The 13,909-nt window shown below is 43.0% G+C and overlaps 1 protein-coding gene across 3 annotated transcripts in view; it reads left to right on the plus strand.

Moving 5' to 3' along the window:
- The window catches only part of SEMA3F (semaphorin 3F), a 418,190-nt gene extending 410,623 nt beyond the window's left edge, over window positions 1-7,567 (plus strand). For all 3 annotated transcript variants that reach the window (XM_029599643.1, XM_029599642.1, XM_029599641.1), the window contains one exon: window positions 7-7,567. In XM_029599643.1, coding sequence (XP_029455503.1) covers window positions 7-471 — 465 coding nt within the window. In that variant the 3' untranslated portion in view covers window positions 472-7,567. The remainder of the gene's footprint in view (window positions 1-6) is intronic.
- Window positions 7,568-13,909: the final 6,342 nt, after the last annotated feature.

Below are 13,909 nucleotides of genomic sequence, written 5' to 3' on the forward strand. Positions count from 1 at the left end.
TAACAGATGAAATCAGAGGGGCGCTTCCTGAAGACGGAGCAGGGCCTGCTTCTGCGCTCCCTCCAGCTTTTTGACAGTGGCATCTATCATTGCACTGCTACTGAGAACAACTTCAAGCACACCGTGGCCCGGCTGCAGCTGCATGTGCTGAGTGGCGAGACTGTCAGTGCAGTGCTCTTCCAGGCTGAGCCACCTGCTCTGCTTGCCAATGGTGCCGGCACCTCATTGGGTGCTCAGCCTGCTGGCAGCCTGGGAGAACCAGGGGCACCAAGCACCCCCTACCAGGACCTCATTCAGCTTCTAACCCAGCCTGAGATGGGACTCATCAACCAATACTGCCAGGGCTACTGGCGGCACTCAGGCTCTAGCCACAAGGAAGTGCTGGCAGGTCTCAAGGTCAAAGAACTCCAGGACCAGAAGAAACCGCGGAACCGCCGAAATCATCCCGCAGATAGTGAGCAGCAGACATGAATTCGCCAGCATGGAACTCTTTTAGAACTTCTATTTTTTTCCTTTTTAATATTAAAAAAATATATAAATATATATGTGTATATATATAAATATATATATATATATACCATTTCATTTTTTGGACAGTATTTATTTGTAGGTTGTACATAATCTGACTGCACAGACCATCTAGAGGGGGCCAGCCATGGCTCATTCTGTAATTCTGTTTATCCCTTGTAAGGTGGAGGGGCCCCGACTGCAGCTCGTCTTGTCCCCCGTGAACTGGAGGGAACCAACTAAGGCTTCCCATTAACTGGCATGTTTCTGAAGGTACTGTACTCTCGTCCGTCAGCATCTTCCTGCTCAGAATTCTGAGGTACAAGAACAAATACGCTGCAATGTTAGGAGAGACGTGGCAGGTGGGGACAATAGGAGTCATTTTATGGCACTGACTACCAAGAGCTTCCCACATGGGAACCAAGTGGTAGATAAAAGTCATTCTCATCTACTCCTACACTACTGATCAGTGTTGAAGGCTGTGCATTGATGAGCCAGTGTATCCTTACAGAGCATCGACAGGCGTTATAGCCTGAACCCTTGTTTAATGTTTTCTGAAAATACCATATTGTTGGTTATACAGAACGAAGACCAGAGATCCATCAAGTCTAACCTCTTTCTGATCACTGTATAATTATGTGATAATCCAGGGGAAAGTGAAAAAAAAAACAAAAAAAAGGTACTGCACAGACCATTATAAAGCTAACAATTCCTCCAGCAAACTCCAGCCACCCAAACAGGAAACTCTGGTACTGTCCATAACACTACTCATAGAAATCCGAGGCTTTCCTGGCGCTGTGTAGTTTGTAAAGTTAGTTCAGCTGCACAATAAAACTGCCTCCATGTCTAGCCCCAGCACAAGCCCCTGGTCCAGCCCATTTGCAAGACAATGCCACCTGGGGACCTGGGACCTGTTGGTTTATATGGGAGGGTTACTTTGAAAACCCAGCAGACAGGCAGCGTGGGCACACAAATGTATCAGCACTAGTGGAGGAGGCAGGGGATTCGGTGAGATTTGTAAGACTCTTTACTGTTGTATAACTCTCTGTTAAAAGTCTACTACACTGTAACTCCCTATTCATGGAAACCTTAACTTGTTCCCATAACATCCGCTCATCAGAGCACTCATCCAGGGTATGTTCTGTGATCAGACCTGTGACTGACCGTGCATCCTTAAGATCCTCTGCAGTGAAAGGTCTTTAGACTCCTCTCATCCTCTCAGTGCATTCAGCCCTTCCAGAAATGTAAATGGTTTTTTTTTTCTAATTATTGTGACTCGGGTTGGGCCGGTTAACCAATCAGATGTTCTGTTGAACTCGGCCGTTCATAGGAACAGTAATCAAATCTGGGCATCTATTGATCCTGGCACAACTGAAGCTGAGCAATGCCAACATTGGCCACTTTAGCACCAGGCTGACAAATGCTCATGCTTTACCTAACTTGAAACACCCTGTGTATCCCTCTTGCGTGGGGCATCAAAGAATCCTTCCCACACAAGAGTCGGGTGATCCCTTCCTGTACTAAGTTCCGGTAAACCTCACCTATATTGGGCCTTTTGAACTCCTACACTAGGCCCAGTGGATCCTTCCTGTGAATTCCACTCCTGAACAATGTCTTGTTTAATCTCTCCTGTAATGGGTCCCAGTGAACAGTTCTTGTACAGGGTCTGTAGCTCAACAGCGCCTCCGAGAAGTAAAGCTATCCTGCAGACAAAGCCTTGCTGAGCAAGAAATGCCTGCTAGACTGCACTGGCAGGCATCTTTGCACATTTGCTTGAGTCTGAAAGGTTATTCACATAAAGAAATATCTTTAGGTCAGAAAGTGACTCCCCTCAAGCCAGTGCACCCAATATTAAAAGTATGTGTGGGATAGGGCAGACAGCATGGGGCATACTGACCACTGCCAATTTTTGCCAGGTCAGCGTGGTACCTAGATTGAGGTAAGTAAATTCGGTCCTCAAATGCCATAAGCCAGTCAGGTTTTCAGGATATCCACACTGAATATGCATGAGATGAATATCCTGAAAACCTGACTGACTTGTGGCACTCAAGGAACTGGAGTTGCCTACCCCTAACCTAGATGATGCACACTGAAGACCTGTATTTAAGCAACCAGATTCAATTCTGCAGTAATTTATCATACCAATAATGACTAATAAGACAGTTAGGTGCCCAAGGTAAAGCCTACTGCACTAATATAGCACTGCAGTACTGAGCCTTATTGCTTTTATAAATGAAAATAAAAGGTGAACAGATTAAATCCTGAGGCAGAGATGGCTGGATGACATCTAGTGAGAACAAAAAAATTCCATTCTGTATCTCTGAATGGAAGACCTAAGGTGCCAGTGGGATTGCTGATTTCATATAACCTGTGAGTGACTGAACCAATTATAGTTGTTGGCAGTGTGAGAACCAGAAAGGAGAGTTGAATTATGAAGACAGTAGCCTACAGGGCTGCTAGTCTCTCAGATCCCATTAATGAAAGTTAGCCAGTAGCGCAGCTCTACTTATTGAAGAACTGAACGATGTAAGCAGGGATGGCCAACCCCAGTCCTCAAGAGCCACAAACAGGTCTGGTTATAAGGATATCCAAACTGAACATTCATGTGAGATCTGCATATACTGCCTCCACTGTACGCAAATATATCCCATGCGTATTCAGTGGGAATATCCTGAAAACCAGACCTGGTTTTTGGCTCTTCAGGGCTGGAGTTGGCCACCAGAAAGGGAGCGGTTTCAAGGGATTTCCAGGGGTCAACCGGTGTTTACGCATACAAAATGCTTCTTTGAAATTTGATCCCCACAAGGAAAAGGGGCAAGATCAGGGTTAGGGCGGCCAGTTGAAGTACCCTTGGGGATTTCCTTTTGAAATCCTGGTCCATTCTTTATCTTGCATACCTTGCGCCCGCACTTGCAAAATGTGCGGGGTAAAGAAATCTCTGCAGTGGCACTTCCAGAGATAAATGCCATGAGAAGTTTCCCTTTGCATTTGCAGGAGGCTGAAGATAGTTCTGCCTCTAGTTCTTCTGCTTGCACTGGCGTCTTCTGTGTCACGTGCGAGTCCTTGATGCAGAAATGTACAGATGGGAGTGTTCATAAAAGAAAAAAAAAAAAGCTAACCATCCATTTTCAGTTGGCAGACTGGCTGCGGGGCTATGGTCCTTCCCAATACGGACTTTTAGAACTGAGCAGACAGGATGGGCCAATTGGTCTTTGTTTCTTGGAATCTGTTGTTTAACTGTGCTGTTTATAGAATGATGCGGTGTCTACTTACCTTTTCAGGCCTTGCCAATAGGATAAATGACAGATTTTTTTTACAGGTCAGAAAGGCAGAATTAGTCAATAAGAAATGCACACGTCTTGTTTCTTCTTTTATAAGCTTTCGGAAGGTATTTAAGAGCTCCTTGGCATGTTAACTGGCCACGCAGAAAAGTACATCTTTGCAATGCTTTCTTTCTGGGCAAAAAAGGTGCCATACTCATATGCAAGATGCATGGTTTGTTTGTTTGTTTGTTTGTTTGTTTGTTTTGAGGGACAACAGGGCAAATCAAGCAGGTGGAAGAAAAACGTGCCAATACTCAGTATCGTCAAGTACTCCTTGAAAAAAAAAAAAAAAGCCTTACATTTCTGTAGGAGGTGTATTTGCTATGGTGCGTGGGAGCAGGTAAATGAATCAGTCTGTACAGCAGTTTATCGGCCAGCCTAGAAAAAGGACCCACCTGATTGGTGGAAGATTCGACACCGGCATTACATAGGGCAGGGCTTCCCAACTTGTCCTGACAGCCCCACAGCCGGTCAGGTGTTCAGGATGTCCACAATTAATATCCATAAGATAAATTTATATATATATATATATCAGAAATCCAGAGTATATACATTTTTCTTTTGCATATACTTTTGGATATCCTACAAACCCAACTGGCTTGAGGGATTAGAACAGGTTTTAGAAGGCCATGGCTTATAATATATATTTTCTTCATCCCATCAGCACAATTACAGACCTGGCTAATGGGCAGCTGCACTGCACATTTCTAATAGTGCTTTAGAAATAAGTAGCAGTATGTATCTGATCTGGCTAATGAAGCAATGATTTCACTTAGACTGTGGCAATGGGAGAAGTTACAGCTGCCCAACCAGCAGTTCTGTCCCCCCCTACATAAAGAGCCCAAAGGTTGTGTGACCCACCCAGCTAAATTAAGAGGCAGCAAAGTAGTCAAATCCTAGAATAAAACATACAGCACTCACTCCGACCCAAGTCAAACAGGGTCCTGGAAATCAGGCAAATTAGCAACTATCTGGGCTAAGCTTCACAAAGCCTCTTGCTGTGGGTGCTTTGGGGAGCAGTTGCCAGAATCCTAATAGATCCAGTTCAAAAGTATCAGCTTATCAAAACAAGCAGAAATGAAAATCTGTGATGCCTGTTTAAGGAAACAGCTGGATGAAATTAGTGACTGAAAGGGAGGGGTGTAACCGATAGAAAAAAGAGATAATAATGCCACCGTACATGTCATTGATGAGACCTTGTATGGAGCATTATGTCCAGTTCTGGAGACAGTATCAGCAGACCAAAGAAGGACTATCCAAAGGAGGTAATTTTCAAAAGGATTAAATGTGCACAGATGGGTTTTATGCCCATAAATGGGCTTTTGAAAATTGCTATGATATATGTTACTTTTACATGTGTAACTCATTTGAAAATTCACTCCTAAGTGTGCAGAGTCTGCATCATGAACCTGATGAAATGAGATGCAAGGTGCTAAAGATGTGTGTCCTAGAAGGGGTATATTAGAAGAGACATTCAAATACCTCACATGAATTAAAAATGCATACGCGGTAAGCTGGTCTGCTATAGGTGGAATACAACATTTTTTTTAAAATAAATACATTTTAGAACAAAGGATAGTTATATGCAATTCAAAGGGTATAGACTCAGGAGGAGCATATGGAAATATTTCCTTACAGAAAGAGGACTATATGCATGGAGGTGATGGAGACCAACTCAATAACAGAATTCAAGAAAGCCTGAGATAAGCATAGAGGATCCTCAGCCATGGAGCAGTGAGGGGTAAAGCCTGGGATAAGCTCAGAGGATCCTCAGCCATGGAGGAGTGAGGGGCAAAGCCTTGGATTAGCTCAGAGGATCCTCAGCTGTGGAGGAGTGAGGGATAAAGCCTGGGATAAGCTCGGAGGATCCTTATCTGGGGAGGAGAGAGGGATAAAGCCTGGGATAAGCTCAGAGGATCCTCAGCCATGGAGGAGTGAGGGGCAAAGCCTTGGATTAGCTCAGAGGATCCTCAGCCATGGAGGAGTGAGGGGTAAAGCCTGGGATAAGCTCGGAGGATCCTTAGCTGGGGAGGTGTGAGGGATAAAGCCTTGGGTAAATGCAGATGATTTTTAGCTATGGGAAGTAAATCCTGGGATAAGCACAGAGGATCCTAGCTATGGGAGTGAGGAGTAAAGCCTGGGATAAGCACATGAAGATGTGAGGGGAAAGCCTGAGATATGTTAGGTTCTGTGGTATTGCTTTGGGAATGGGTAGACTGGATGGGCCTTGCAGACCTTATCTAATATGATTTTCTCCCTTTCTAGAATATCTCAAGCTCTTTCATTGGAACCTGGCCCCCATGGAATCGTATTCTCCAGTGCAGAACAGGTTAATATAGGTTGTTAGTGGGGATGCTAAGGACCGAGAATGTGTCCTACTGGAGTTGCGTCATTGGCACATTCTGCCTTAAAGACATAAGACCAAGTTGTATTATTTAGAAACAAGAAAACAACTATTTATTGTATCTTTTTGCTCCTGGGGGTATGGAAGTGATTCAGACCTGAAATAGAGGCTTTGTATTGTCCTTGAATGAAGAGAAATGGTGAGCTGGTTCTATGTTTGAAAAGTAGGACTTGACTCTTTGTGTACCATTTTCATTTCCCTCCTTTTATGTAGATATATTTGTTTTCTTTTTTTATCTTTGTGTGATAATGTGCTTTATATTAAGACATTTCTGTCTTCTCTTAAAGTCTATGGAGAGTGAGCTGTATGTATAGCACTGACATCTCTGGAAGTAAAGGGTTAATCACTGGAGACTTACGGCTCACTCCAGTCTGGAAGAACAGCCGGCATCTTGTGCCAATAGCAGTGCTATGAATCTTCCATTGAAACCTTCCCCATCTCCAGTTAAACCACTGCTACCAGCCAAACACTTTGTTTTAGGGGGCTGACTGAGATACTAATCCGGAGTCAGCCTGCCTGTCTGTCTGGTATGAAACACGTGAGCCCTCTGTTTTTGTGCTCAGGGTTCCAGATGTCATTTATTGTAACAGTAATCCTGTTGCTGCAGGTTACCTCTGTCCCAGTCCTGTTCATCCTGCCTTTCCCTCTCACCTCTGCACTGACCTTGGTAGAACCATTGGCATGAAGACCAGAAGTGGCTGTGTCTGAGAGATGATGGGGGAGGGGGGGGGGGGAAACGACACTGGGTGGCAACTCCTATAAAATAAAGTAGGAAACTGCACTTTTAGAAATAAGCTTGTGCTTTTGCTTACACATAGGTAATGTGCTACTGAAGAAATGTTACTAAGTAGCACATTTAAAACAAATTGGAGAAATTAAGCTCTGGAATTCATTGTTGGAGGATGTGGTAAAGGCAGTTAGTGTAGCTGGGCTTAGAAAAGGTTTGAGCAAGTTCCTGGAGGAAAAGTCCGTAAACCGTTATTAACCTGGTAGACTTTGAGGAAAGCCACCGCTTATCCCATGGCGTAAGAAGCATGGAATCTATTTACCTTTTGGGATCCTGCCAGGCACTTGTGACCTGGCTTGGCCACTGCTGGAAACAGGATTAAGGACTGATGGATCCTTGGTTGGATCCAGTACGGCAAATCTTATGTTCTTAGATATGTAAACGCTTCCGAAAAGGCCTGCTGATTTCAATATGGCTGCCTGCACAGTTATCCTTTTATAATTTTTTTTCAGCTATCCAGACATCTGCTGTAAAAAAAAAAAAAAGTCAATTGAATTGATTTAAAATGGTCATATATATCCAGCATTCCTCTCTGAACCCCTCTTATTTAAAGTAGGAAATATGAGAGCACTACTTCCACTTTTCTTTTCCTGGCATATTTTGTACTTTCTGCCTCATGTGCAAATTAGATATTTCTCTAAAGTCGCCACAGTTGCTTCACATGCATCCCACTGCAGTGGAAGAGAACACGCGCATTCATGTCCGTGAAAAACAAAGAATACAGGCATTTCAAACAAGAAATGTGCAAAGTGACTACCACAGACGAAAACAGGTCGAAGTAACAATGAAAATACAATTGCTGGACTCCCTGAAAAGTGCTCTGACATTCAAGAACAACCATGAAAGCTAAATTAACTCTGAGGATATGGAGTAAATTAAAGAAGTCATACTGAACTTTCTTCTTTTTTTTATGTGAAAGGGCACAGTTATAAATGTACTTTGCATACTGTGCAAACAGAAGTGTGACTTAGGGTTCAGGGAACCATGACTTCAGGATGGACTGATGTATGAGGATGTTGTGAGAGTCATTTGAAAGGAAATTTCATCATAAAACCATTTTTAAATAGCTCAGCTGACATTTTTATTGCAGGTGGTTGTATGGCTGAAAACCAAAACAAAAAAAAACCAAACCAGAATGGTAGTTGTGCAAGCAGCCTTGTGAGAATCAGCAGCCATTTTGGATTTCTGGGCCAAAATGAAAGTGTCTGTATATCTATATTTTAGCAGTACCACGTTACTTATCTCTGTGCAAAAGCACACACTTGTTTCAAAAATATAGTCAATTTTATTTTATAGGAATTGCCAGTAATAGTATTGATAACATTTATTTTGACTAGAATCATCTCAGAGTTACATGGAACCTGGTATGAAGTAAAGTAAGTCTAACTTAGGAGGGACTGTCCTCATCTCTCAGACACAGCCACTTCTGGTCTTCATGCCAATGGTTCTACCAAGGTCAGAGCAGAGGTGAGAGGTGAAGGTGGGGGATGGACAGGACTGGGATAGCAGTGACCAACAGCGGCAGGATTAGTGCTGTAACAAATGACACTTGGATCCCTGAGCACAAAAACAGGGGGTTCACGTGTTTCATACAAGGCAGGAGGGCTGACTCAGGAGCAGTGTCCCACTCAGCCCCTAAAACAAAGGGCTTGGCTGGTAACACTGGTTTAAACTGGAGATGGGGAAGGTTTGAATGGCTATTGGCGCAAGATGCTAGGTGATCTTCCAGGCTGGTGCTGGTCTACATATCTACATTTTCATCAGTGCCGCATTCCTCACAGCCTATGAATGCAAAAGCACAGGCTTGTTTTAAAAAGTGCAGGTTTCCTTCAGCTCGCTGCTCAGCCCTTTACTGACTCCTCTCTCCAAAGCCCTCCCACACTCCCCCCACAGCTCATCCCCCAATGTTCCTTCCACCTGATGTAAATAATTTGTAAATCAAGACTGTAACAAAGGAAAATGATGATTTTTTTTTTTTTTTTGTGAGTGACAAGAATGATGTGTTTCAGAAATGGAAATAAAGTGAAAGTACAAATCGGCTGTAATGTGACTCTTCTCCGTGGCTTGATTTCTGGAATGCCCAGGCTTCCTAGTTCAGTCTCCTGCCTCCTTTCTCTCCTCCCTGTATTTGTTTGCTCCAGTGCGGCTCGATACAGGCCCAGCCTGATGGGCAGATTTGGAGGGCCTTGCTTCCCAGCATCCTTTCTGTGCACCTCCCAGGTAGGGTAACACTACTGTAAACTCTGTCTCTTATTGGGTGGCAGAGATTCAGAAACAGGAGAAAGCGGGCGGGGGTTAGTTAAGAACTCGCAGCAAACAAAAGGTTGCAAGGAGAAGGTAGACCGTCCGTGGGAACCCGTGGCAATTGCTTTTCTACACTTTTTCCAGAGGAACTAGTTCACATCCTAAGCTCGCAGAGCAGTAGGGTTGTTAAGTCAAAAAGTTTTTTTTTTTATGTCATTTTTTAAAATTTGTTTTTGTTTTAATTTATTTTATTGTTTGCTTTATTTAATTTTGTTTAAATGAAAGGAAATGAAATTCCATGCCTGTCCCCTCTGCCCCTATTTAAAAAAAAAAAACAAAAACAAAAAAAAAAAACCATGGTGTTGAGTCTAGGGCCAACTTCCAACCTACCCCTCTTTTAACAAATCTGTGGGGGGTCCTGGACCCTCCCGTTGACCTCCACCCCCTACCCAATCTTTGCAAAAGAAGGTGGCTCTCCAGCACTAACCACCGAGCGGGCAGCAGGGAAGAAGGAGTCCTGCTTACAGCTGGGGGTCCGCAGAGGCACTATCACAAAGGTGGGGTAGGGGGGATGACCCGGGACCTGACTTGTCTTTTTTTTTTTTTTAAGGCTGTTGGGCAGGAGGGGGGAATGGGAGGCTGGGCCCCTCCAACTGGACTAAATTTTATTTTCTGAAATGATGCAAACTACTACATACTAAAATACTATTGCATAGTTTGTCATTTCAGATGCAAACTGACACAAATGACATGAGAAATATGGATCAGCGCAGAGCTTCCAGTTCGAAGCTCAGGGTCCTGCTAGAGGCTGGGAAACAAGGCAGCTCAAGGACTATTTGTACACAGTAGATACAGAGTGATGAAAGCAAACCCTGGTGGTTCTTTTTGTTTGTGTTATTTGTCAGGACCTGTCAGGACAACCCCAGTTGTCTAGGCTTGCTGGTTGGGTGGGACTGGGAGGCAAGGATGAGAGAAACAGCAGAAAGAGGGTAAGAACAAGGAGAAGGGAAGCACAGTTAATAAAGACACTGCATTTCTGAGGTCTCCCTGAATGCTCCTCCTAGGAATGCTGGCATTAAAAAGTTAATAATTTGCTAAAATCATTTTTTTCTGTTTGTTTAAATAAAGTTGTACTTTTTTTTAGAACTCTCTCTCTGTTAACTGTGTCTCTGTGCCTGTTCTGGCTCTGTAGCTAGTTAGATTAGCACATAGGATCCAAAAACAGGAATAGAGAGTTAAAGTAGGGTCTGGTGGAATAAGACCTGATAAACTGTAAAGATCACCTAGATCATATAGATAAATGCTCTCAAAATCCACTAATAATTATGAGATTTTGCTATTCTGCATGCTTACAACTATGGCGACCACAGCGAAGAAGCCTAATCCTTATCTCCTTATCTATTTGGGCTGCATTCCTCATCAGGGACATTTAGCCACAGCTTTCTTTAAGCCTGTCTCAGTGCTGCCTGGATGCTCAGGGAGATTTACTCCCTTCTGATTTTGACGGTGATGGTCCATCATCTCAGTCTGATGGGAGTGAGACCAAGGGAGACACGACGGGGGTGTCCCCTCCCTTGATTGATCCATGGGCCAAGTTGTCACGAGCCACTTGCTCTCAGGATGTCAGGTTTGGGCCTATGGGCCTGAAATGGATCTGTCCCCCTTTTCCTGGGTAGAATTCTTCCAGGGATTACAGATGTTTCTACAGGGTAGGGATGTGCATTCGTTTCATCCGTTTCCTATACAAGCATGTAATATGAAATGTATGAAACATATGAAACGAATGCACATCCCTACTACAGGGCTGGACTTCTGAATCTGCAGTGCCTGCTAAGGTAGGTTCGTACACTGCAAGTGCTCCTCCGCCTGTCTCCAAGGTCAAGCAACGTGGTGCAATGTGGCCTGACTAAACTCTAATGCAGGTGAATCAGGATGATACTGATGATTGTGGTGGTGACTCTTCTTGTAGAGCACCTGGCACAGAATTGTTTAATTAAGCACAGTGTCACATATCAGTAGTCAAGCTGTTAAGAACGGTTTTCCCCTTTAAACAAATTTTTATTAACAATTCTTATACCAGTTGTCTACAGTCTGTAAATTTCTTCTGCTGAGTTGTGGCTCTCTTCAGATTGCTGTGCATCTGCTTCAAGGTTCTCTGGAAATGGTGCACCAGATCATCAGTTACAGAAATTTTAGTAGCTGGGGCAGAAAAAGGCAAGATACAGGATGCCGACTGTAGATTATAAAGAATGGGGACATCCTGTAGATTCACTGATATGGTTATTTTGGGCAACTCAATCTAGGGAAGTAATTTTATCCAGTTATTCTGATGAGCAGATAAACAAAGAATCATAGGAATTGCTCAAGGTCTTGATTGACCCTTTCCATCAGACCATTAGTCGAGATGATATCCTGAAGAAAACTCTAGTTTAATATTCAACTCCCTACAGAAGGCCCTTCAAAAGTTGGCAATGAACTGAGGCCCTTGATCTGAAATGATGGAGGATGTAATTCCATGTAAATGGAAAATTTCTCTTATAAAAATGATGGCAAGTTGAGGTGCTGATAGCAGCTTAGACATGGAAACTAATTATGCCATCTGTGAAAAATAATCCACTACACCTGGATTAAGAAATATTCAGATGAGATTGGAAGATCAGTAATAAAGACTATGGAGAGATGGATCCAAGGTATTGAAAAATAATGCTCACTGCTCTAAAATTGCCATCCAGTGGTCATTTATTAATACTACAATAGAAAGCATACAAAACATTTCCCAAACAAGTCAAACATAATAATTGCAGGGTCTCACCCACCCAGAACATATTGTGCTCCTAGAAATCAAAAAGAGTCTCAAATGGGGGATCACCCTATATATGCTTGCCTTGTTTTGCAATCCATGGGTGAAAGACAGTCTCACCATCTGATCCCAGTTTAAGGCTCTTCAGCTTAGAGAAGGAACTACAGAGAGGGGATATGATTAGGGTTTATAAAATCATGAGTAGAGTGGAGTGGAACAGGTAAATAGAGTTTGATTATTTATCCTATCAAATACTACTAGGACTATGGGACACTCCATGAAATTAACATGTTTTAAACAAATCAGTGAAAATATTTTTCCCTCAGGGCACAATCAAGCTGATGAATTTGTTGCTGGAGGATGTTCTCAAGTCATCTAGCATAGCTGGGTTTAAAAGGGTTTTCGACAAGTTCTTGGCGGAAACGTCCATAAAGTATTATTAGCCAGGTAAATGTGAGAAAGTCACTGTTTATCCCTGGAAATGAGGAACAAGGAATGGATTTACTCTTTGAGATTTGCCAGATGCTTGTGACCCAGATTGGCCACTGTCTGAGGCAGGACACTTGTTTTAATGGATCTTTGGTCCGACCCAGCATGGCATGTCTTATGTTCTGATCTCTATCTCCTTCTCTCTCTCTCTCTCTCTCTAAATCTAGAGAGAGAAAGAGGTTAATCTTTGCCCCCCTTTAACTAGTAATGAAAATTAAACCAACTCAACTGGATTTACAAGACTAGGCACATGTGAAAGTAGTAAAATAAATTGGAATCCCCTCCAGCCCAATTCACTCTTCAAAGCATCCAAAAATTGCTAATATGATCTGAGGCTTGATTGAAGGAGTTGGCCTTAGAGTTTGTTCAGGTCCAGGATGGTGCTCTCCCAAAATGAATTTCTATCCAATCAATGGGCCCGATCTACCTTTGACAGAAGCACTGAGAAATCAGCCAGCCCTGACCTCCTAAATACAAATCACAAGTGGTGTAAGAGTAGAAACCTGTCCATTAGTCTCCTCTGGGACAAGTAAACTTTCCCTGCAGGAGCAGGGATAAACTGTTGCCGGAGATCTCCGCAATGTACTGGGGTAGTATGTCTGAGGAAGGCAGGGATAAACTTTGATACCTGCAAATAAATCCTTCCCAGCAAAAAAAATTAAGATTATATTTGTATGTTTTCATTTTTATGTAAACCTCTCGTGTACCAGGGGAAAGAGAAAACTTTATCCACTCACTGGTGTAACGTGCAATCACAGGTCCAGACCAATTTCTAATTTTTCAGTGTTTAAACACTAAAATGACTACCAAGAAGCATGTGTGGTAATACAGAGATAGGGAAGACCAACCAGTGGAACTATAATGTTTATTATAACCATGGTATAGACAGTAGACAAGATACTACTTTGAATCTGTGGTGAACCAATACCACACAGAAACATCTTTCTATGCCTAGCAACCAGATAAATAGGATTCTCTCTCACCCAAAATCAGCTGGCTCCCCACTTTGGCTCGAAGCAAAAGAATCAGGAATACTACTGCTCAAGTCTGGTCTGTTGCTGTCGTGGATGCTGCTGCTCTTCTGTGCTGTTGATGTTGACAAGGATGAGGAATTCTTGGCTTAGCTAGTTTGTTTATAGTCCTTGCACACAGACAGATGCAATTCCTTATATGGACTTTGTACGTGCAGAACTGACGTTTTTCTCCCTTTCCAATTATTGTTGCACTTATCAGTAGAGATTGATTCATGGCTTGACTGAGCTGGTTCAGTAGCTTGTTATCACTCGCAGGAAAAAGGGCCAGAGGATGTCACTACAGGCAATGGGGGAGAAATGCATCTCTTGCTTGAGAATACA

Source organism: Rhinatrema bivittatum, chromosome 4 (assembly GCF_901001135.1).
Source record: "Rhinatrema bivittatum chromosome 4, aRhiBiv1.1, whole genome shotgun sequence".
Taxonomy (NCBI): Eukaryota; Metazoa; Chordata; class Amphibia; order Gymnophiona; family Rhinatrematidae; genus Rhinatrema; species Rhinatrema bivittatum.